A 25,821-nucleotide genomic window follows, 5' to 3' on the forward strand; every position below is an offset into this window, starting at 1 on the left:
ACAACTTTGAGCCTCAGCTTTCCTGCTGGTAAACTAGACCTAATATATATATGCTTTAATACCTCAGCAGTAAGGATTTAAGGGCTAACTGAGAACGAACGTGAAAGCAGTCAGGTGCACAGTAAATGCTAGCTCGCTTGGGAGCCTCCTGCTGCCCATCAGTGGTGCCAGTGGTAGTGGTCTTTACAGGAGTCCTAGAATCAGTAACAATGGCTAATATTTGCTGGTGACATGGTGCTCTAAGTTCTTTACATTGCTTGTTCCACTGAGTTCTAACACAATCATACAAGATAGGAACTAACTAACTCAAAGCTTCAGAATCTGATGCCCAAAGAGGTTAAGGGGACAGCACATGGGGTTGCTGTGTGGTGGCACACTCAGTGTCCTGTGTAAGGCACCCAGCTGATGCGGTGCTGAAGGTTAGCCACCCACTGCCTGGCCCGTGCTGTGTCCTGGCTCTAGAATGCACCTGCTCAGAAGACAAACCTTTCCTTAAATCACAGAAAAGAGCTGTCTGTTGCTAAGCAACATGACCATAGGGTTTATCTGTCCCAAAGCACTGTATGGGTAAAAACATAAAGAGGTTAAATTACTGACCTCAGTCACAAAGCAAAATAAGAGAGGTCAAGCCTCTCAACTATATTCCTTAACATTTTCTTTTTTGAGCCTTCTGGGAAAAGAATTATACTCAAAAGTATTAAGAATAACAGATGACAACTCCTCCTGTTTGCCTTTACACTATTCACCAAGTCTAAGATAGAGTACGATAAAGAGAATTCCAAACACAAATCACAAGATACTCACCAACAAATGGAACATGTCAATATCTAATATGCATGGAAGGTCTCCATGGTTGTCATCTGGCACCAATGCTAAATAGTTAAAGAAAAATGTATTAGCACATCTCATATGCCAACATAAAAATGTATACACCCTAGAGTTTAAATGTATTCTTCTGTAAGATATGTATGAATTTAAAAGCTAGAACCTGCACATAAACAGTATTACCAAACTATTTTTACTAATGGAGAGAAGTTGCACCACTAAGAACAAAATCACGAAAGATGAGAAATTACCATATACGGATTAAGTGTTCATACTCACATGCAAAAAGTTTACAGAAGTGTCCTTGCACCACTGAAAGTGATGCCACTGTCCAATGTGCTGCAGCAAATCTTGTTAGTGACCTAAGACAGTCATCCTGAAATAAAGAGATTGATGCAATGAGCAAAGAAGCCAGCATATAAGGTACATTTCATCCTTGAGCAACGTGGGGGTTGGAGGAGCCGAGCAGTTGAAAATCTGCATATAACTTCTCAGTCCCCCAAAACTTAATAGCCTACTGCTGACTAGAAGCCTTACTGATGACATAAACAGTTGATTAACACATTTTTATATGTTACATGTATTACATACTGTATTCTTATAACAGAAGAAGAAAAAAGAAAATAATAAGGCCATTATGACTGAAAATACATTTATATATTATGAAAATACATTTATGGCACTGTACACACACACACACACACCATGTATAAGTGAACCTGTTCAGTTCAAACCTATGTTGTTTAAGGGTCAACTGTAGTTCTCTCCTTTCAGGAATTCTAGTTCAGAGCACAGCTTGTCAAAGCAAAGCTGGATGCATATGAGATCTCTTTTGGATATTTCTAGGTAGTAATGAACTGACTCCGTCACATCTGTAATGACAGGACTCTAACGTGAAATGAATGGAATGAAGAATATCTAATTGTATGCAGAAAACATTGAAGCTATCTCCTTGCAACCATGCTGCTAGTTCTCTAAGGAAACGGACACATGCATCAAGACAAATTGTGAATAACCAAGACTCCCAAGGTGATGTGGTATTTCTTTATTCTAAAAAGACATTCGAGGGGCGCCTGGGTGGCTCAGTGGGTTAAGCCACTGCCTTCGGCTCAGGTCATGATCCCAGGGTCCTGGGATCGAGTCCCGCATCGGGCTCTCTGCTCGGCAGGGAACCTGCTTCCCTCTCTCTCTGCCTGCCTGCCTCTCTGTCTACTTGTGATCTCTCTCTGTCAAATAAATAAATAAAACCTTAAAAAAAAAAAAAAAAAAGACATTCGAAAATGTGGGAAATCCTCCAAATAGTGGGGAAACTATGGGCAAGAAGATGGATGTAACAAATCAGGGTGTCTGCAGCTCATCAAAATTATTATAGTGAGGGGCGCCTGGGTGGCTCCATGGGTTAAAAGCCTCTGCTTTCGGCTCAGGTCATGATCCTGGGGTCCTGGGATGGAGCCCCGCATTGGGCTCTCTGCTCAGCCAGGGAGCCTGCTTCCTCCTCTCTCTCTGCCTGCCTCTCTGCCTACTTGTGATCTCTGTCTGTCAAATAAATAAATAAATCTAAAAAAAAAAAAAAAAGTGACTACGTAGCAACATTGAGGGAAAAAAAATTTTTTTTAAAGATTTTCTTTATTTATTTGACAGAGAAAGAGACAGCGAGAGAGGGAATACAAGGAGGGGGGATGTGGAAGAGGGAGAAGCAGGCTTTCTGCTGAGCAGGGAGCCCAACATGGGGCTCGATTCCAGGACCCTGGGATCATGACCTGAGCTGAAGGCAGATGCTCAACGACTGAGCCACCCAGGTGCCCCAACAATGAGAAAAATCTTGATGTAAAGTGAAGAATATAGCAAGAACAAAACTACATGTTAAGTATCAACTGTAATCAAGTTTCAACATGCTAATGAAAAAGGTGGTGAACTGGTGAGTTTTTCCCTTCCTGCTTAATTCTGTTTTCCGAATTCTCTGTAACACTGTTTGGTTCACCAGATATTGAGGACTACTAATATATGTCAGTCTCGGTTTTGAAGATCTTAAATGAACACTTACCCCACTTCTCCTGCACTCAAGAAGCTCATGGGCCTGGCTGGGGGCGGATGGATAGGGGATTGGGGTGAGCAGAGGTGGGGAAGGAAATGGCGAGGAAATGACTGCAGGAGGTAGTATCACAGAAGAGGGATATCCCCCTCATTGGGCACGGCTCAGAGGTTTCCCAGGGAAGGTAGAGCTTGAAGAGCCATCAAAAAGAGGAGTCTATTTGGGGCACTCTAACAGAGAGGAAGGCCTGGGAATTAGCATTTGGGAACTGGCAGTAATTCTGTCAGCTTGGACCATGGATGTGGGGATTGGCAGGAAGTGACAATGGAGAAACAGGTTAAGAAGTTTCAGAGAGGGGCGCTATGGGGCTCAGTTGGTTAAGCAACTGCCTTCAGCTCAGGTCATAATCCTGGGGTCCTGGGTTTGAGTCCCACATCAGGCTGCCTGCTTTGTGGGAAGCCTATTTCTCTCTCTCCCATTTCCCCTGCTTGTGTTCCCTCTCTCGCTGTGTCTCTGTCAAATAAATAAATAAAATCTTAAAAAAAAAAAAGAAGAAGCTTAAGAGATAGGGGTGTCTGACTGGCTCAATCAGTAGAGCAACTCTTGATCTTGGAGTCTGAGTTTGAGCCCCACATTGGGTGCAGAGATTACTTAAATAAATAACTAAATATACTTTAAAAAAAAAAGTTTAAGAGATATAATCACTGTTTGGAGGAACCCTCTGATATTGTATTAGGAAAAAGATTCAGGGTAGAGACTGATATAATAATCTAGGCCAGAAATGGTATGAACCAAACGAGGAGTACGAATGAAAGGGACAGGACAAATAAAAGAAGAGGAATTCAACAAACTCTGCTGATCAACTAGATGGCTACTTAGATTGCCTTTTTAATAATCAACATATTACCAACTCTTATTTACTGTAAGAAAAATATCACAGTCAACTCTGATATATCATATCATTATATCATATATCTGATAGTTAAGAACTACCATTCTGCTGATTTACTATAAAGATACAATTCAGGATGGTTTTCATACTAGGTCTACTTCCAGATTTTCCAAGTCCAAAGCAGTTTAGATACTTTTATTTTTAAAATGTTCCAAAGAGGATCTGAATGTACAACCCCAAGCTGAGTACTTCTGATACACAAACTATATTCTTTAAATGATAAAAAAGGGTCCGGAGACTCTAGTGTTTGCAATGAAAACAAAAGTCAGCAAATTCACTAGTTGTTGAGTGATCATGCTAAACTGTATTTTCTATACTGTTTGTTTCTTCATTAGGCTCTTATATCTGTATTGTCAATCTTGGCACCTAAGAAATTTTTTAAAAATCCTAATGCCTGGGGCCCATCTCCAGAGACTCTAATTAACCCATGTAGAGCCCAGGCATTTTTTAAACTCCCCATGTGATTCTACATGAATAAAATTACATGACTTTGTTCTTAAGTGCACTTTTATGATTTTAAACTTGGATAGCAGGGCGGTCTATCACACTGACACTAACTACACAATAAAAATTAGCAAGCTTTGGGACGCCTGGGTGGCTCAGTTGGTTAAGCAGCTGCCTTCGGCTCAGGTCATGATCCCAGCGTCCTGGGATCGAGTCCCACATCGGGCTCCTTGCTCATCAGGGAGCCTGCTTCTCCCTCTGCCTCTGCCTGCCATTCTGTCTGCCTGTGCTCGCTCTCTCTCCCTCTCTCTCTCTCTGACAGATAAATAAAATCTAAAAAAAAAAAAAAAAAAAAAAAAAAAAATTAGCAAGCTTTGTATATTCCTTCTTCATTCTTCTCAGTATTAAATGTATTATTTTCACATCAATTTGTACTACATAATGCTCATAAAAGGTAGTCAAATGTGGTAGCGAGTATGTTCTGTTTTATATTTCTAATTACTGCATTAAAAATTCAAGAACAACTCTTTTTAGTTTTTTTCCACTTTTCATGTGTTTAACCAAGATCTCTGGATGTGAAGAGCTCAAGTCTATTTAAAAGAAAGTCATGAAAAATTAAACAACAAGCATGACTTCTTCACTACTCTTAAAGAAAATGGGTTTTACTATGAAAGGAGTGATAAACCTATGCTTAAATAAACAGTTCAGGTTTTTAAAACTAAAAAAAGTAGAACTTCTGAATTTCTATTCCCACCATTCTGTGAACTGAGCAAACTGACAACTTACCAGTCTGCAAGGCAAAGGACCAAATAATGGTTTATCTTCATCACTTAAAATTCTTTCTGCAGATTAAAAATGGTTAAGATGATAAATAAACTGGATATTATGTATATTGGAAAGCACGATATTGTCACGTTTTGAAATCTTTTAAGTAATTTCACAAGAATTAACTCTGAATGAAAAGTAAAATTGAAAATACATCCTCTCAACCAACAAGAATGAGTTGTTGCTGTGCTTAATTTATAAGCTGTCAGTCTAATATTTTGTCAGTATATACTTCCTGCTTCAAAGTCTTTATTTCCTCAGACTATTGCCACTTTAAACATCTCATTTAAATAGAGGCTTCTACACATAACTCATGTTAGCACATGCTTGTGACTTAATGTTGAGACAATTGTAAATCTCTTACCTATGCTTTGGATGGTGTATGCACAACTACCCCAACACATTATGGGCACACGGGGATCCTCCTCATTGGGATGAACCTTTAGTCCCACCTTGTAAGCAGCAGTTCCAAATGTTGTTAGCATTTCTTTTATGCTCTCAGAATAAGGGTTCCTGAAGTGAACATGTATAGAATTATCTCAAAACAATGTGCTCGTGCTAATCAAATGGTTCAGTTTCTTAACAGCCATTTGCTATGCTGGAATTGAACCACTTAAACTACTTAAAAATAGAGTGTGCAAAGTGGGAATTAGAGACTTGCAAACTGTCTCTGCCTGAAAGGAGTTATACTTTATTTCGGTGGGCAGGGGTGAGGCCCAGGGCTGAAAATAAGCTATCCAGTGGAAGCCTACATACTGAATCATAACAAAGGTTAAAGTTAACCCTTGAACTCTTTCTCCATCTACAGAACATTGGCAGTGTATATCCACTGCCACAAATTTTAGTTTCTTCAGGGAAGAATCCTCAGAGGGAAGCTGTTTTACACACTGGCATTTGGGGATCCCAAGTAAAGGACCGGTGGGGGCCTGATCATTTCACTGTGAAGTTAACAGGTCAGCAAGCTCCAGCCTGCCCACCAGGAATCCAATGAGCTTTTGAATAGCCACCTGAGGAACAGTAAACATTTAAGGAAAGAATCAAACATCAAAGAGATAAACTCAAACGAACAGGCAGAAACAAAAAAATACAGGGGTAACAGAAACAGTATAGAACCCAGCAAATTTGTGAGAAATTTAGAGGATCAGTCCAAGAGCGCCAAAACTGAGGTAACAGTAGGACTATCTCAAAAAACCAAAAGGAGAAGACTATCGAAGAAACAGACAACTCTCATAGCTGAAGGATGGGAATCTTCAAAGAGCCTACTGAAAATGTAGCAAAATGGATGAGGAAAAGATTCACATACCAAGGAACAACACAGAGAAATTTTTAGAACACTGGGAATTGGGGTGCCTGGGTGGCTCAGCTGTTAAGCGTCTGCCTTTGGCTTAGGTCATGATCCCAGAGCCCTAGATTGAGTCCTGTGTTGGGCTCCCTGCTCAGCGGGAAGCCTGCTTCTCCCTCTCCCACTCCTCGTGCTTGTGTTCCCTCTCTCTCTGTCTCTCTCTCTGTCAAATAAATAAAATCTTAACCACAACAACAAAGCACCACTGAGAATTAAAGGGAAGATCCCACAGCTTCCAGAAGTAATAACTACAAAGGAATAGGAGTCAGAATAGCGTTAATTTCTCAACAGATGCTAGAATTTGGTAAAACAATACTTCCAAAATCTAGATGAAAAATTACTTCTAACCTATCTACAGTTCTATACCCAAGCCATCAACCGAGTAAATAAATAAATGTATTTTCAAACATGAAAATTTAACACCCAGGCACCCTTTCTTAGGAATCAGAAGTAAATCGAGAAAGAGCATGATATGAGATTCAGGGAAGTATGAGGGGCATGGCCAGGGGAAGTCTCAGGATGACAGCTGTGCCGTGTCCTGATAAGTACAGGAGGACACAGGCCGTGGGGGGGGGTGGTCCAGGACAGAAAATCATCTGATCCATCTGAGTATTTTCGAAAAGCTACAGCTAGACACCATGGGTGTCTGTGGGGGAAAGTAATATACACATAGAAAACCAAGTACGTGAAAGATATAAGGTGATTATTAACCACCAGAAAGGAAAAATTATATAAGGAAATAAAATCATAACACATAACTTCTATCAGCAGAGACAATTACAATGTAAAAACTGCCAACTGATTTAACTAAAACCTGAAGTAACTACCTACGCACTGGTGAGGGGCAGTGGATACAGCAGACGTGAGGGCTGAATTAATTGCCAGTTAGTCAACAGAAAGGTAACGGTTTAAAAATGATAAATCAAGAGACAGTCGACTAAGCATTTTAACTAGATATATGGAAATAAATGGCAGAATAAACAGTATCATAGGACTGGTGATGGGGACGGAAGTAGGGGATGTGGAAGGCAAAGGACCAAGGCTTTTCTTGAGTTAACGTAGTACATGCCAGGCGTGGCAGCCAGGTGGCTTTACCTACAGCATGTCACTTTACCCTCACAACATTGCCAAGGGGAATATTAGTACTCTCACTTTACAGATTAGGAAACTGAAGTACAGAGAGGTTATGCATTTGAAAAAAAGTCGCACAGCTGGTAGGTAGTGCTGCTGGAGACTGAATCAAGCAGTCACAGTTTGGCTCTATAATCTATACTACACTTCACAATTAATTTGCTTAAAACAGGGCTGAAAATATTCTGGTTTGATCCTGGGTTACTAAGACACTGGTGGGGCCCTCAAGAGAAATATGAAAGTCAGAAGGAAAGCACAGGACTTCGTGGGGAAGCTGAATAGTTCAGAATTAGATGTACTGATTAGTTGTTGCTGGGGAGAGCCAGACAAAGGGTAGAGCAGGGAGTCAGCAATGCAAACTAAAAGAGGTTGGTAGGAGTTAAGCATGTCATATGGTTCTTTGGTTTTTATCATGTAATCCTTAAACCTCAGATTTCAAGATCAATGTCTCATAATATTTTGCTCCCTAGTTTGATAAATCATATTCTAACCACTAAATTTTTCATTTTAACTGGAACAAGTGTGAAAGAAATCAAATAATATACTCACTTAGGATGAAAATCAGGCCTAAACCCTTCAGGGAGCTGCAGTTCATCCATATTTTCTGAATTCTTTGAAGAAGTGGTATCTAAAGAAATAAGCATTTTATATTATTAATCATTGGTTTATAGTAGTTCTGTAAATAAATTTCAGTCATAAATTTCATTCTAAATATATGTAGGTCAAAGAAATTAAAAAATGACAGGGGAGAGTCCCATTAACAAAAACTGTCCTAAGGTACATTCAAAGCATGAGAAATAGTAGCTGACTGACCAAGGCACCTTTTACAGTCAACTATGCTTTCCTAATAGTAGAGCCACTAGAACACAGCTAGGGAAGGTAAGGAGAGTATGCTATTTTGTTTTAATAAAATCCAATGATAGAAGTTCTGCTCAGACCGCTTTTTTGCAAGGTCATTAAATGCCGTACATATTTATGAAACTTGGGAAGTCTCTGGTAATACCAACAATAAAGTGAGTCGGCTCGCCATGAACTAAAGCTGGCTCTCCAACACTCAGTTACATTCCCCCACCCCCAGAAGCTCTTCAATAAAATGGGGGAATAAGTGAGAAGTATTTATTATAAACGTCACATGGGCTTGTATGTTTTTCAAGAAATAAGGAATAATGTAGTAAAGTCAAAATTAGTTCATTAAGACAAAGAAAATTAGAATAAATCAAATTTTAAAATGAGAGGTTTCACTTTTCAAATATTCTTAAGTAATTTCTTCTGGAGCTACATTTTCCAACAATCTCAGACTTTAGGGGAAAAATGAACTTATCAGAACTTACTAGGAATACTTTCTTCTTTCCTAAGAACCTGTAATGCTTTTATTTGCTGAGAGATTGTTCTAATCCACTGAGTCAGTTTTGGTTGGTCTGAAATATTTAACCTGCTAGAGAAGATTATAGAAACTGTTTAGTATTCTGTTGCTGCTTAGTTTAAGATACAAAAAGACTCTTCAAATGCTTATGAGCATAATAATTTAAACACATTTCAAATACTTAAAAAAAAAAAAAAGGTAGGGGAAAATTTGGTGCCTTAAAAAAATAATAGGTATTTGCCAATGGAAATGAAAAGATACTATTTGTTACTATGATGCTAACAACATTATTTGTCAAAAATTTCACTTTTTTCGCAGTACTGGAATTTGCTAATAATTCCTAGACAATCATAGCACCACCACTAGTATTTATTATGTGACAGATACTGAAAGCATTTTACAGTATTAGACTTACTAAAATACTCATGTGATAGGTTATGTTATTTTCCCCATTTTATAGATGAGGAAACTGAGGTTTAGAGCTATGTAACTTGACTAAGACCACATTAAGTACAGATCTGGCATTCAAACCCAGTTATATAGACTCCAAAAAAAGCCTGTGTTCTTCAGGACTATGATGTAATTGGCCTTCATGAGAAAACAAAACAAAACAAAAGTGATGTGTGAAACACAACAAAGGTAATTTTTTACTTCTTATATGCAGTGAATCCTTAATCTAACAATGACGAATTTATTAGTTCAAATACAGATATAAGTCACCATGACTTCCTGTTATGATTAAAAAGCATGACCTTACACTCAAATCTACTGGTGTGTGTGTGTGTGTGTTTTTTTTTTTCCTACTGGTGTTTTAAGAAGATTTTGTGGTAGCATAAATAAATAAGACACCGTAGTTTGAATTCCTAAAATTGAAAAGAACTTTGCTTTGAGTTGAATCCAAATAGCACAGAAATTAATGGATGATTCATATTCACAAAACTTAAATTAGTACTTGTGCATGTAAGGTAGATAGCATAATTCTATACTGAGATATAAAAACCAGATCTGAAGAGCAGACAGTATCAAATTCATATCTGAAATGAGAATATCCAATACTTCTATTAACTAGAAGCATCCTACAAATTATGAAATAACATAAAACAACAAAAATTTTCCATTTTAAAAACATCAACAGATTTTCATATTTTTGGCCCAACTCTTGAAGGTATTATCAGCCAGTAAATTGTAAAAAATTGTATTTGTTAGAATATTCAGTAAATTCACTTTGAGCAGCTCCTCTGTCCCCTACCAATTTACCAAGCATATCTTGCAAAGTATGAGGAAGATACTTAAAGTAGGGTCCTAGAAATAAAGGAAAACAGTTTTCATAAACATATGGGCATTTTACACCTTCTATAATGGATGACCAAGAAACTGAAGTCTGGCCTGTTCCTTTCTAAAAACCAAAATTGTATTTCACAAGTCTATCAGAAGAAATGACTACAAAAAATGTATCGGGAAAACAATGTGATTACCTGGAGTGATTTCTCCCCTCTCTGGTTTATCATCTCATTATCTTTAATGGAAAACTACCACTTAAATACAAAGGTTTCATGGGCCCAAACCTACCTGTTAAAAATATTTCGTGGAGGAAGCAGCAGAGGAATTACAGTATTACTCAAGCACTCACAGAGGGGACAGAGGAATTCTCCGTTTTCCACATCGTAGCTGGTATGTAAGCGCAATCTCTGTTGCCTTCGCTGTTCTTTAGCTTGAACGGAATCAAAATACCTTTACAATTAGAGAACACGAGGTATCAAAAACAACGGTAATTTTTCTCAATGAGAGCCACAAGCTTCTACGTTTTAACTATTTTGTTTCCACAATACAATAAAATCTTCACAGTTCTTGGTCCCAGTGCTGTCTTGTCACTTTCCCAGGGCCGGTGGCTATTTGCTAGTGGAAGTGCATGATCACCGAATGAGCACAGTGCTACAATAACAACACTGATTTGTTGGTTTTGCAGGAGAATAGACCGAAGTAGAACAAATTTGAGGTTATCCCACCTTAGGTCGGGGATCCAGGACAATATCAGGAAGTAACAAGGTAAGAACAAGGTAAGTACTAACACCTTTAGAGTTAAGAGTGAACACCCTGGAAAGACATTACTCATCTAGTGTTTATGCCACCATAAAAATCTTTTTTCTTTGTCCAACTTTATTAGTTAATACAGATCCCCACATTAAAAGATGTATCTGATATACTATGAAGTTTCTAAGTTACTCCTTTAACATGTAGGACAAAGTAGCTCAATTTTAATTATTATTAGATAGTGATATGCGGTTTTTCTTCAGCATCTCTAATTCTTTCTCCCTTTTTTCTAGAATGAAATGTCCTTTATTTAAAAAAGTTAATTTTGAGAGTTCGGATAAGCTTCTCTTGACTAGTATTAAGAATATAAATTACCTTTGCCAACAATGGGCATGCATAATGTGCCCACAGCTACCAGTGTGTGTTCCGCAAGACAGATCAGGGTGCATGAATAATGGATCATATTTTTCTGCATTACAAAACAAAGAAACAAAAAAACAAAACAAAAAACCAAGCATTTAATCTTCCTATAATAAATGTACAACTTTAAATCGTGAAAGCCTCGATAAGAGCTTGTAAACTTGAAATGAAATGCTAGTTTATTCCTTCGAGATTTCAGTCATTTATGCAAGACCCTGGATTATTTAGAAAGCAGGACTCTAATTTTTATCACCCTGAGCAAATGAAACATCCCTAAATTGTTAACTGAAACTGGAATTCTGTATTACGTACATCTACTCTTTTGAACATTCCATGCTTTCAGGGCACTGAGAGACTCCCATCCCCTGCAAAAGCCCAGAACTTGTTCTTCGTGGGGCTGCCTTTAATACTTTGGTGGGGCTGGGTCACGGTATCTGCAACAAAAAGGTGTTTTGGCAATAATGGGACGCCCCCTAGAGGAGATTCTGCATAAAGACTCTCGTGCAAAGAACAGTCACAATCACAGTACCAGACAGCCAAAGTGGGAACAAAATACCCAGGACAGCAGCCCAGACGGGGAATAAGATAATTTAGACAGTTGTCCGATCTAGTGCTAATTTTTTATTTTCAAAGGAGATGAAAACATGAAGACAAACTTAAGATGGCTCCCTGGCTTTTTAGAATTTTTCAAATTCTCTATATTAATTAGTATGATCTTAGAAATTCCATAGCATTCTATAAAGAATTACTCAAGTTTCAATTTGCTTTACATAGCATAAAGAAAATATTTCCAGATATAAGTTGTGAAAGCATTTGGAAAACCTTCTTATAGCCAAAGTTTTTTCTTCAGAAAATAACTATTTAAATAAAACTGTTAATCTTTGGCCTGGAATGAAATTTACAAATCGTGGAGTTCAAATGACCATTTTTAAAGATGAAGCAGACTAATCCTTATCAACTAGGTGTTTGAGAGCCACACTGTGAAGACTTTCCTTATGGAGAAAGAGCTATTGTACCAGTGGGTTTTTAATTCTAATGTAAAAGGCACTTGTTAAATAAGTGCTTTGGAAATTCTAAGACACAATTCCCACTCTCAAGAAGTTTACTGGAATTGTCGAGGCATATGCACATATAAACGAGTCTAAGAGTAGAGATATGAAAGTGTCTGTGGTGGAAACAATAATGTGCAGCTTAGATGCCCCCGGAGGAATGAATGACTTACTCCCTCCTTAGCAGTTGGAAGAGGGCACTTTACTCTTACTCGTTAAGTGGCAACTGCTTTGCTCAAAGTCACACCTCTTTCCAGAGGTGGCCCACAGTCACTGATTAGTGTTGGGGTTTAAAGACCCTATTCCCCTTGCTCTGACTCGGAACACCTCCAAAGGGCCATCCAGCTAGAGAGCTCCAGTGGGGTGGGATGAAGCCTTTGGGGGATTGCATGAAAGCTCAACTTCTCCCTTTGCCCAAACCTGCTCCCTTCCTCTCCATTCCACAGATGTTTATTCCAAGGCTATCCCGAATAAATGTCCTGCATGGTAATCTCTATTTTAAGAGTCTGTTTTCTGGGGAACCCTATCAGTGATATTATTACTACTTTGCATCAGAATCTGGCTCAAGGACTGCTTCTCACATAGGTAACTCACACAACTGTTGCCAAGAGATCCCACTTTGGATCTATTCAGGAGACAAAATTATTATTATTTCCATGTGCCAACTAATTATTAGGACTTTCCAAGTGTATTGAAGAATGGGACTGTTAAGTACCAATTATGTTAATGTTATATCACAAAGAAAAGCTTCCTTTTGAATCCCTGTTATTAACCAGCTATCTAATTCATGACTGATACTTAACTTTCTGGAGTGTTTCCACATCTGTCAACTGGAAAATTTCTGTCTAAGACAGCTGCCTAAGACACCACCAACCCTATGGAGTTATTATCAGCTTAATAAAATTTCTGTGCCACACTAAGTGGCAATCATTAAGAGGGAGGAGAGGATCTAGCTATGACTTACCTGGATCCTGAATGAATTTACTCCTGTTTTTTGATAATACAGTTGATCTTTGAACAAATGCTGCCAGAACCATTGCCTTGCTCTCCACCTTCACCTCTTGCTCCTCTTGACACAATATACAAGTAACAAACTGTCTCTGTTCAGGGACCTGAGTTTGTGCTGGGCCCAACGCTGTAAGTGCCGTATCTGAAACCACAGGGCTGTGATAAAAGGGCAGACGTTTCATTAACAAGCCTAAGAAGTTTCCATTTAATCATAAAACAGTGGACTTTAGGTATGCACATATTGAACACGTGGTATGATTTGAACTGGCAGTAGTCATTCATATTTCTCAAACCTTCTCCTATAATCCTCACAGCAATCCAAAATGCAAAACAGAAGCCACTCAGTTAACTGAACCTAGTGCACTCATTCTTTTTTTTTTGTTTGTTTTTCCTTCTTAAGACTTATTTATTTATTTGAAAAAGAGAGTGAGCGAGCAGGGGTAAGTGCACAGGGAGAGGGAGAGGATCTCAAGCAGACTCCCTGTTAAGCGTGAAGCCTGATGCAGGGCTTGATCTCATGACCCTGAGATCACGACCTGAGCGGAAATCAAGAGTTGGATGATCAACAAACTGAGCCACCCAGGTGCCCCTGTGCATCCATGCTTTTATGAATGTCAAGGGTGTTCTGTGTGACATATCATTTTGAGTGTTCACATGGTATCTCATCTATAGTCAAGAGATATACTCATAAACATATACTAATAAACTCAAATTCTAAGACTAATTCCTCTAGTTGGAGATTGTAAAATTTACCTACCAACCCTTCTAAATTACTTTAAGACTAAACATGTACTTTTAAGGCAAAAAAGCAACACCTTTCCCATTTGAGAACCAAGGGTCAAGAAATTTAAAAATGTTTTCTTTTTTTTAAACTTTTACCTATTATCAAGAACAGCAGAGGTAGAGGCATCCAGTTCTAATGTCTGCTGAAAGAGTTCTTTGTTCTCATCAATAAAGTGCCTCTGCATCTCAGACATCTGGGCCATGATCTTTTCTCTGCGCAGTCTGGCAATCTCAGCTTTTCTCTTCCTCTCAGCCTTGTCTTTGTCTCTTGAACTCTGAAAGTATGCTTCATTTAGTTAGACCATTAGATGCCAAATGCACATTTTTCCCCCAAAGCAGAACTACCCTGATTGTAAATACTAATTAAAAAACTGTTTTATAATGTCACTTATAAAACAAGAGAAAAGATTTTTTTGACTTGTTTTAAAAAAAAGAACAGGGAGCAAAAAAAATTTGCTACAACAAATAAAGATAAACAGTGGCACATTTTTTTGCAATTCACGTTTTTTTGTGAGTAGTATCAACTACCAACTTATTACAGATAAAATCAATTGTGTGTAGTGAACTTGCTACAATCCTTCAGTAGGACCACGCTTTGCTTCTCATACCTCTTCCATTATGGTTCCTTCAGTCTCTGCCACGGGACTGGTGGATGAGCTTTCTCTTATCTTCTTAATAGCATTAAAAGTCTATGACAGAAAGTATCAGTTATTTGGAAGCTATGAAATACTACAAAAATTTAAAGATAACAAACACTGAGTGTTTATCACAAAAACAGTGATGCCGGAAATTGTACCTTTAATATCCACCTAATCATATCTTTGTGTACATCTAGGTAGGGAGCGCTCTGTAGTGTTTCCAGCATAGCTAGTATACTAGGGGAGTTGTTTGGTGCTTCACCAGGTTCTAAAGCAAAAAAAAAAAAAAAAAAAGAAAAAAAAAAAAAAGGCACAATAACAACAGCTAAGACTTCACAGTGCTATTACTATGCATGAGAAGATAAGGTTGCTTATAACATCATCTGCCCATCATTTAATTATAGCTCTACTTACTAGAGATTTTCAATACTTCTTGAGAACGTGATGTATCTGTACTCAACAAGTTAACAAGTTAACAACTAGAATGCTTCAATCATTCAAAACGGACACCTTACACCAAATGATTATTTTAACATAGCCTTTAGCTATTAAATAAAAACCCAGCTAAAAGATCTACCTGAGATTTTACCAAGTCTAAGAAATGAACTGGATTTATAAGGATGTGTGTGTAAAAATATATCTTGTTTTCCTTTTAAATAAAACCTAGATTTAAAATAAAGTGCATTTTAGGGTGCATAGGTGGCTCAGTTGGTTCAGAGTCTGCTTTTGGCTCATGTCATAATCCCAGGGTTCTGGGATTGAGCCCTTTGTCAGGCTCCCTACTCGGCCGGCAGCTTACTTCTCCCTCTCCTTGCCACTTGTGCTTTCTCTCACTCTCTGTTGCTTTCTCTGCCTCTTTCTCTTAAATAAACAAACAAATAAATAAATAAATAAAATCTTTATAAAAAATTAAAAAATACATTTCTTCCTCTGTAAATTTATTTCTTCATTTGAGGAAAAAACATACAAGTCAGTTTCAGTGTCTCGAGAGTACACGTAATTTAATGTTTGCTAATTTAGTTCTATAGTCAGAAACATCCGGTTATTGATTTTCTTGGTTTAAGTGTCATCATTTGGGCAAAATATTCTTTTTTTTTTTTTTAAAGATTTTATTTATTTATTTGACAGAGATCACAAGTAGGCAGAGAGGCAGGCAGAGAGAGAGGAGGAAGCAGGCTCCCCGCCGAGCAGACAGCCCGATGCGGGGCTCGAGTCCAGGACCCTGGGATCATGACCTGAGCCGAAGGCAGAGGCTTTAACCCACTGAGCCACCCAGGCGCCCCTGGGCAAAATATTCTTAAGAGGGGAAGAGACTGAACTATGGGATCTTTAATAATCTTTCAGATGTAAAGTTCTATGGCTATAGTTTAGGGATTTCGCTCTAAACAGTGTGCTTTAATTAAATAAAATGTTTAAAGAGAAATATGAGGAATGTCTAAAGAAAAAGGTTGTTTGTTGAAAGAAAGAAAGAGAGACAAAGAAAAAGAGAGAGAATCTGGGATTGTATAGTGGTAAGTGGATGAAATCAGGCAGTTTTCTGTGTGGTCATCCTAAAGTAAAAAGCCCTGGAGATGAAGGGGGCAAAACATACAATGCTAATCCATAGAAAGAAATACTGAGAGAAAAGACCAGGGAAAGGCTGGCACCTAAGAACAGTCTTCAGTATGGAAAGGCAGTTTCCCCTCATCCTCCGACTTTTCTATGTGAGGGCAAAAAGGGGAAAAATAGAGATCCAGCAGCAAACAAGACCATATTATCCATTATACTACCTCTACTGGGTCATATTACCCATTATACTGACTGCTGTAACTCCTAGTATACCAGCATAAATTCATAAGTATCTCAGCAAATGATTGATTGCACATCTGTCTGGGGCAGGGAAAGTATAAGATGAGCCTGGGTTATCTTTTGTGCCAGAAAGCAAGGTGGTGCTCAAATACTAGTGGGCTTGGGTCAAAAGGGCAGTGAAGCCAACTGAACAGATTCCCAGTGACCAAAACTGGCAGTTTGAGCATCAAAAAGAATTTTTTTTTAAAGGAGACTTGATCATATGTGACTCAAAGACAGAGAATAAAAACCCAAGAGTAATATTAAAAAAATAAAGCATAACAATCCCAAGCAAACGAAAAAGATTCACAGTTGTCACCACTGAAGGTAACTACTAAACCAACTGCTTATTCTGAAAATCAGTAGATTTTTAAAAAATTTTTATTTATTTGACAGAGAGAGAGAGAGAGACAGCAAGAGAGGGAATACAAGGAAAGAGAAGCAGGCTCTCAGCTGAGCAGGGAGCCTGAAGCAGCGCTTGATCCCAGGAACCTGGGATCATGACCTGAGCTGAAGGCAGATGCTGAACGACTAAGCCATCCAGGCACCCTGGAAAAGCTTTTCTTCAGAGGTGAAATAGGATGGCTAAAACAAATGGTTTAAAGAAGTGTGCAAATATTAAAGCAAATATAGCAAAATACTAACTACTGAATCTAGGTGGCAGGTGTATGGATGTTTGCTTTACCAACTCCTGCCTATATGTTTAAACTTTTTAATAATAAAAAGATAGGAAAAAATGTCTCCTGGCCTTCTAAAAAAGTCATGTTACCTTATATACAAAATGATAATCTAATCCACTATAGTTAATTTTCTTAACCGACTGAGCCACCCAGGTGCCCCCTATAGCTAATTCTCTTATTTTCATTATGTCTTTACAAGGTAACAGCAATAATTTAAAAGTGAAATCCTGATAGCATACTTTGTGTTTTTAAAGCGCATCTGAGAATTATTTAAATGCGTGTGCCATATTGACTTCAAGCTAGTGACTCCTCATTAATGTTTTCAGTTTATGAATTAAAACTATGTGTTTTTATGAAAATACATCAGGATCTCATATAGTACCTTTAACACAGATAAATACATATAATCTCAGAAATCTGGATTAAAATTTATTTTGAATCTGTATGAGCAAATAAGAGGTTATATTACATATTTATTAAAAAATTTTTCTTTCTAAGTATTTATTTGACAGGGAGAGAGCAAGCGAGCACAGTTTGCGGAGTAGCAGGCAGAGGGGGAGGGACAAGCAGGCTTTCCATTAAGTGGGAAGCCTGATGTGGGGCTCAATTCCAGGACTCTGGGATCATGACCTGAGCTGAAGGCAGCCACTTAACTGAGCCACCCAGGTGCCCCTATATTACATATTTAAAATCACTAGTATCTTGAATTAATTTAGTAAAAGGTGTATACGTACTTGATATCTTCTGAGTGAAGGTAAATGTTACTACATGCTCTTCTGTGACATTGTCTAAATGCTGTTTTTCTTCTTGTAGTGCCATTCCAATTAAATGTAACACCTCGAATAAAATGTTTTGTAACTTTTAGTAAATCAAAAACCAAGTATATAGTAACAAAAATGAATTCACCACTGGAAAAAGATAAAGCAAACTACTAAAGACTAACTATTAAATTAAAACTCTAAATTTCATTTTCTGATAAAAAAATTCTCAGTAAGGAAACAAAAATTTCCACATCAGCTATGAAGAAAATTCAACCGCATATTCTTAGGGTAAGTTCATACACATCCCTACACTACAGTCTTAAAAAAAAAATCTTCTAAGAATCGGTGGCCAAATAATTAGAGCTGAAAGCATCTATCAGGTAATGATCTGGTCTATAATACTCTCTAGTTAAATTTCTCTAAGGACTAAAAATCTTAATCATCTCAGAAAGATATATACTTTCAATTTAATTACACATAATTATTGAAGATGTTTACAGTTATTCCCTATATCTCACAAAAAATTCCTTATCAGATTTCTAAGAAAATATAAAATTACACTGATCTTATGTGCATTTTTATTGCTCTTATCCTGCTTCCCAATTTTGGAAGGAGATATCTGTGTGGTGTCTGTATGTTTCCCCACACAAAAAGCTACTGTGGATGTCAGAGAGTTGGATGAACGAGGTTAGCTTGAAGGACATGAAACAAACGTACACAAAAGGTAAAAGCTGTTCTTTTTTTCTCCATCATTTCCTACAACTCCTCTGCTCACATAAGTAGACCACAGCTCTGTTTTTACATTTTAAGTGTCTGTTTATAAATGGGAGGGGTGTGTAAATATATATGTATCTTAGCCAATGAGACACTTGAGCCCGCTGAGACAATGGAAAGAAAAATAGTTTTGGAGGATGACTCTGGAAGAATGCGTGCTTTCATTTGCATCCTGGCTTCACAGCTTTCAAGGTAACACGCCTTCAGGGAATCTGAGCCTAATTTCATCAACTTTAAAATGGAAAAAAAAAGGTTCCCTTTAGAGTTTTGAGAATTGCAAACATTGTACGAATGTAAAAGTACATACCACAGAATAAGGCACAGAACAGGCTAATTCCATTAACTGATTAATTACTATAATGTTACTAGTTGAGTAACATGGAAAGTTACGTGAATCTCACTGAAACTTGACTTCCTCATCTATACAACGGAAAAAGTTGTATCTACCCAAATGGGTATTGTGTGAATTCAATGAAATAAACAGTAGAAGAATGACTCACATCAAGGCTACAAAATAAAATACAACAAGGTTCTAGACATGCCACTTATTAGCTACAGACTATATGTCTCTGAGTTTCAATTTCTTCAACTGTAAAATACAGATACTGATGAGCCCACAGGGTTTTTGAGGGGATTAAATTAAAAAAAAATGTTGAAGATATGACATTATACAAATATCAGAGTACTGCATAAACAGAGACATATCATTAACAATCAATGAGAAGAAGACTGGCCAATAAGACCAAGGTAATCACAACCAACTGGTATAAAAAATATCTGCCAGACTACCATTTTCAATGTCAGACACAAAAGCAGTAATAATATTACTATATTTCAAATTTAAACATCACTACATTTAGTGCTTAGTTGTCTGTATCTAGATATTGACAAGAATACTTTGCTTTTATAAAAAAGCACTAAAATTTAAACAATAAATGTTTTTAAACCTACCCTTTGCAGCATGGACTCAGACCAGGCATATCCGTTATGTTCTACAGCCCACTGGAGGACTGTCCTCATGATGCACAACATCACATCTGACTGCAAAATGTTTACCAGACTTGCAAATAGAGGGCAGAATGGAGGCAAAGCTGGAGGTGGAAGTGCTGAAAATAAGGTTATTATTGGTTTCTTTTGCAGAACACGCTTAAAAAAAAAAAGACCCTATCTTTAGATAGTCTTCACTCAAAGGATATTAATACATCTTAAAGCTGTATTTTACCTTCTCAAGGTCAAATGCATAAAAACAGCTACATTAATAGTAGCAGTACAAAGGGAAGTCTTTTCCCTAGAAATATCCTAGGATCTGAGATAAAACCATTAACCCAGAGATGACTCAGTATAGCCTATTTCTATATTTGCATATTTATGAGTCTTTTGAATGTTCACTTGGAAAGCATACATTTACATCTTCCACTTCACCAAGGATAATCATAGTCAATAGAAAACAGCATTTAACATGTAGAAGAGACAAGAGATTTTTAGAAAGATTAAAAATACCTGTATCTTCCCTGTTTTGTCTTTTCAATTTTCGTTGAGCTTCCTCTGCCTAATAAAAAAGAGATTTGGACAGGGAATTAGTAATACACAACAACCTAATATCCAAAACATTAAGTTAATCTTTGTCATATTATCTTCTGATATTTACTATTAGTTTTATAGTGCTCTCCCCAGCCCCCAAATGACACATCTAAGTTATTTTTTTCCCCCCTCACTACTCACCGCCACCAAGCCCCAAGGAGTTCTTTCTTATTTTAAAACGCAGAGGAAACATGTACAAATCAAATCAAAATATTATTTAGGCTTAAACTCTATGACATGCATCCAAAACTAAACAAAGCTTCATGTTTAAGTTTAATTAAGGCCATTTATGAAAAAGTATTTTATTTATTTATTTTAAAGATTTATTTATTTATTTGACAGAGATCACAAGTAGGCAGAGAGGCAGGCAGAGAGAGAAGCGGGGGCGGGGGAAGCAGGCTCCCCGCTGAGCAGAGAGCCCGATACGGGACTCCATCTCAGGACCCTGGGATCATGACCTGTGCTGAAGGCAGAGGCTTTAACCCACTGAGCCACCCAGGCGCCCTGAAAAAGTATTTTAAAAGTAGACTGCTAGGGTGCCTGCGTGGCTCACGTGGTTAAGTGTCAGACTCTGTGCTCTGTGGAGAGTCCGCCTGAGATTCTCTTCCTCACCCTCTCCCCTCTCGCTCCCATGTGTGTGTGCAGTCTACCGCTCTAATAATAAGCAAATCTTAAAAACAAAACAGACTGCTAAAAGAGAAAATTTAGCCAAGAATCACGAGGAAAATTCCATAAAGTACTATGGAAAAGCGGAATGGTAAGTAGTAGCAATTCTGAAATGAGCATAAAATAGCTTAACTATTATACACGTTGACTATTTCTCTTCAAAAGCCAATAAAATATAATTACATATGTATGGTTTATGATACAGTTATATAGCTCTTATATATGTATGTAGTATACATGGCGGGAGGGAGGTGTTAGGTGGTGGTATTTTTAGGTAATCTCTTTCTTCATTATAGCTTTTTATACTTTTCAAATTTCCTACAATAAAAATGTATCCTTTTTTGGGCGCCTGGGTGGCTCAGTGGGTTAAGCTGCTGCCTTCGGCTCAGGTCATGATCTCAGGGTCCTGGGATCGAGTCCCGCATCGGGCTCTCTGCTCAGCAGGGAGCCTGCTTCCCTTCTTCTCTCTCTGCCTGCCTCTCTGCCTACTTGTGATCTCTGTCAAATAAATAAATAAAAATCTTACAAAAAAAAATTTGATTTAAAAAAATGTATCCTTTTTTAATCTCTGAAAGACAATAAAAGTTGTTTAGGAGAAACAAATCAAATAAACAAACACACACAGCTCTTCCCCAGTACACTTTTTATTTTCCCATTTACCTTGGACTGCTCTGCCCTTGAAAAGTGATAGAAATACAAATTGAACTCTTTGGCACACTCTGGTTTCAGTTCATACATGCCTCGTCCTGTTAATCCAGGTTTTCTATGGAAAAAAAAGTCCTTAAATTATTATTACTAAAGTCACACCCTAATTTATGAGACAGTCTTAGATAACATAATAAAAAAGCAGAGTTCTCATTTACGGCTGATGAACGTAAACTGGTACTATTTTCTGTGGGCTAATTTGGTAACCTACATGCAAAGCTCTACATGCATCGTCCTATCGGACACATCCACTTTGAATTTATCCTAACTGGACAGGTGAATGTGATGGTCATTATTATAGTGACAATTCAAAGGCTAACAACAGGAAATACGTTATACACATTATGACACTGCCACACAGCTGAACATCACTAAAAGTGATAATAATTTCTAAATTTTGATGTATAAAGATGTCTCTGGTAAGTTCTACCAGGTGGAAAAAGTAGATACAATTTTAAGGGTTAGGGAATGTTTATATATGTATTTTTCTGTATTTTCTCTAAAAGCATTACTGTATCTTTATAATCAACAAAACAAAGTCATCACAGGTGGGGTGGGAGCAAGGACAAAGCAGGAGTGAGGAACTGCCTCAACCACCCTCAGGGGGATCGACTAATTTACCTACTGGGCAGCATCCTGGCCTCCAGAGAGTGAAGGCAGTACTGAGAGAGCGTTTTGCAACTTAGGAGGCACATTCAGATGGAAACAAATAAAGCAGTTTTAAGAAAACTCAATGCACTGACTTATGTCACCTGCCAGTTTAATGTCAATTATCTGAAACTATCAGGAACACTGGTTCTGAGCACAGTGAAGATTCTCGTAAACCAGTTTAGGTTGCTGAGTGCAGAGCTAGATCAGAAGAGTGAAATGACAGAAATCTAGTTCAGAACTAAGTATCTGAAAATGTCTGTCACTCTCTGAAAGGAACAATTTCATTCTCAGTTCCATCAAAGGAAACACTAAGAAAAATTAATTTATATTAAAAAAATGGAACAGAAAAAAAAACAGGAAATAAACTCACTTGAAATGGGCAACTGCTTCAATTACGCTCTCCATGCCAGTCTCCTTATTCTCCTAACAGTACGAGAAACAAGTAAGTGCGTTTCATGTTAACAGTATCGGCTAGCACTTTGAACATCGTGCTTTTCTCTCCTTACGACTTACAGCAATCCTATGAAGCAGATATATTATTTTTCCCAAATTTTTTACAGATGAGGATTCCACAGTAAACATAATAAACAGGGAAACTTATTTTGTAACCTAACATTCATTCAGACTCATATAATTAAAAACAAGTCATTACCATATGGACTCAAGGCAACAGCTTTCAAAAGGAATTAAGCTAAAAACACAAAGTACACATAATATTTAAACAAAATTTATGTAAGATATTTATACTATTTTGTGAAAGTTACACTGATTCCTTATCTATTTTTACTACAACAGCATTTCCTAAATCATATCCTATTTATAAAAAGATGTTAATACGAATTCTGATTAAATAATTCTCTGGTCAAAGATGTTTGGTAAATATAGTTGCCATCGTGTTGTACCAGATGTACTTTAAAATGCTGTTTAGCATATATTCCTCTTGGGGTGCCTGGGTGGCTTGGTCAAGTGTCTGACTCTTAACTTTGGCTCAGGTCATGATCAGTGTCCTGGGATCGAGCCCTCTGTTGGGCTCTGTGCTGGACATGGAGCTTGCTTGAGATTCTCTCTTTCCTTCTTCCTCTGCCTCTCCTCCCACCCCCAAATTATATTCTTCTTTATTCTAAAGTCTAAGTGAAACTGTAATTGCTTCCTCATCTAACAACTCAGGATTCATATCCTGTATAAAAAAGTAGGAGCAATTTTTATCCTGACCAGGTATTTAGTGATATTAAGAAATTATTAATTATTGTTCTTTCATCACGGCATTGGGATAGATAGGTTTTTCTAAAAGTCCTTTTAGACCAGTTTCTCAACCTTGGCACTGCTGATGTTTGCATCAGATAATTTGTTGTTGTGGGGGTCTGCCCTATGCATTGCGGGATATTTAACTGTACCCCTGGCCTCTGCTCACCGGCTGCCAGGAGCACCATACAGCCCTGCCCTGAGCAGTGACACTGCCAAATGTCTCCTGGAGGGCAAAACTATCCCTGGTTGAGAACCACTGTTTTAACATATATACAGTTCTATTTATAGATGAAATGGTAAGCCTTGCATTCTGGTTTTTTAATTTTTGGGGGGGGGGGGCGGTTAGAACAACTCAGCAAAATAAAATTTTGGCTTATTGTTGTACAACACTGTTTTACACATACATCAAATAGGTCAACCATTCCCCACCCCTGGCCAGGAAACTTCATAAACAAAAGAAGGAAAAAAAAAAAGAAATCTTCATCTTTGACCTTTTTAACAATCTCATATAAACCAACTACTTGTATTACAGCTAAGCACATACAAAAAAAGTTACTGCTATGCTTGGAATAAGACTGGTTTTTTTGTTGCTGGGTTTTTTTTTTTTTTTTTTTTTAGTAAGATCTTTTTTCTCTCCTTTGAAATGATAATGAACATGGTCACACACAAGTAAAGTCAGAAGCAGGACAGAAGATGCTTTGAAGGCTGGTTTGCAAGATCATTAAACATGGCTGAGCACTAGCAATATGTACATAAAATACAAAATATAATAAAAAATACAAATTTTCTTTTTTAAGGTACTTTAAGAAAAAACGTAGGGTCTTGGAAGTTTTGGTTCATTTTTCCTCCCCTGTGGCAAATTCATTTTGTAGTTTTGGTTGGGTGGTGGAGACTGTGTATCATCTGCGGGTAAACTTTGTTTTTTTTTTAAGATTTTATTTATTTATTTGACAGAGACACAGCAAGAGAAGGAACACAAGCAGGGGTAGTGGAAGAGGGAGAAGCAGTCTTCCTGCTGAGCAGGGAGCCCGATGTAGGGCTCAATACCAGGACCCTGCGATCATGACCTGAGCTAAAGGCAGACACTTAACAACTGAGCCACCCAAGTGTCCCTAAGCCTAGTATTCTTAACAAAATAATCCAGTGGGCATGCAGGGATTAGTGGTTCGGGTATAGATAAAACAAGACTGGTTAAAATTGGTGATGGGTTTTGTTACACTATGTTTTCTATTTCTATAGATCTATAGATAGTTAAAACTTTTCATAATATAAAGTTTAAAGGAAGTATTATGCAACAAATACAGGTTTAAATCCCAGAAGAATGAACATTAAAGTTGAAAGTTTTGATCTACGTTTCAAATTTGGGGAAACATTTTGAAAAGCCTCAAGGAAATAAGGATCTCTCCTAACTACAAGTATTGGGTATCTATCTGGAAAAGCCCTGTGGCTGAAAAACAGGTGGCCTGGGAACTTGAGATCCTAGGTTGGTAAACAGTTACTATTAGCCCATGAATGCAATGTAATGTAAAGTAATGTGAACATTACTTTACATTCACTAAAATGAAAGAGATGGCTCCCTAAAGAGAGTTTTTGGATGCTTCAGAAGGAAAAAGTTCTGAAAAACGTTAGTATCCTCAATACAGATTAACAGATTTTTCTCACTTCCTTCTCCAATATATGAAGTTGTAAAGCATTATCTCCACCCATGGCAACTTTGTAGTAAGGACTCAATAATAAACCCTGTCTACTGGATAAATAAATTCAGTTTTCAAGATCAGGTTTACTTTTATTCAGCATCCTTACCTCTTCTAAGAATTCACTGTAAAAGATTCTACTCTTATGCTGCTGTCTATTCCCAGTCACTAGTATTCTTTTTTTTGTTTCCCCCCATACAAAAAAAAAAGGAAAGAAAAAGAAAAAAAATTGAAGTAACCTCTACACCTAGTGTGGGGCTCAAACCCACAACTCTAAGATCAGAGAGTCTCGTGCTCTACTAACTGAACCAGCTAAGTGCCCCTCTAATTATTTCTAGTAAGAGTGACTGGGAATTACAGTTGTCCTAGAACTGCAGTCTTTACCACTCTGCAG

The 25,821-nt window shown here is 37.6% G+C and overlaps 1 protein-coding gene across 8 annotated transcripts in view; it reads right to left on the reverse strand.

The window, feature by feature from the left end:
* The window catches only part of LOC111147518 (ubiquitin protein ligase E3 component n-recognin 2), a 126,765-nt gene that overhangs the window by 15,796 nt on the left and 85,148 nt on the right, over positions 1-25,821 (reverse strand). For 4 of the 8 annotated variants that reach the window (XM_022503562.1, XM_022503559.1, XM_022503560.1 and 1 more), the window contains 17 exons: positions 22,859-22,911; positions 21,793-21,895; positions 20,386-20,434; positions 19,837-19,991; positions 18,085-18,187; positions 15,002-15,111; positions 14,814-14,894; positions 14,302-14,480; positions 13,379-13,578; positions 11,321-11,414; positions 10,484-10,645; positions 8,883-8,986; positions 8,101-8,179; positions 5,443-5,591; positions 5,040-5,095; positions 1,105-1,201; positions 805-872 (listed from right to left, as the gene is read on the reverse strand). In XM_022503562.1, coding sequence (XP_022359270.1) covers positions 805-872; positions 1,105-1,201; positions 5,040-5,095; positions 5,443-5,591; positions 8,101-8,179; positions 8,883-8,986; positions 10,484-10,645; positions 11,321-11,414; positions 13,379-13,578; positions 14,302-14,480; positions 14,814-14,894; positions 15,002-15,111; positions 18,085-18,187; positions 19,837-19,991; positions 20,386-20,434; positions 21,793-21,895; positions 22,859-22,911 — 1,842 coding nt within the window. Of the gene's footprint in view, positions 1-804; positions 873-1,104; positions 1,202-5,039; positions 5,096-5,442; positions 5,592-8,100; positions 8,180-8,882; positions 8,987-10,483; positions 10,646-11,320; positions 11,415-13,378; positions 13,579-14,301; positions 14,481-14,813; positions 14,895-15,001; positions 15,112-18,084; positions 18,188-19,836; positions 19,992-20,385; positions 20,435-21,792; positions 21,896-22,858; positions 22,912-25,821 lie in introns of those variants that run through there. The other 4 variants (XM_022503561.1, XM_022503564.1, XM_022503565.1 and 1 more) reach the window with 4 other exon arrangements.

Source organism: Enhydra lutris, unplaced genomic scaffold (assembly GCF_002288905.1).
Source record: "Enhydra lutris kenyoni isolate GAN:26980312 unplaced genomic scaffold, ASM228890v2 scaffoldscaffold17, whole genome shotgun sequence".
Lineage (NCBI taxonomy): Eukaryota > Metazoa > Chordata > Mammalia > Carnivora > Mustelidae > Enhydra > Enhydra lutris.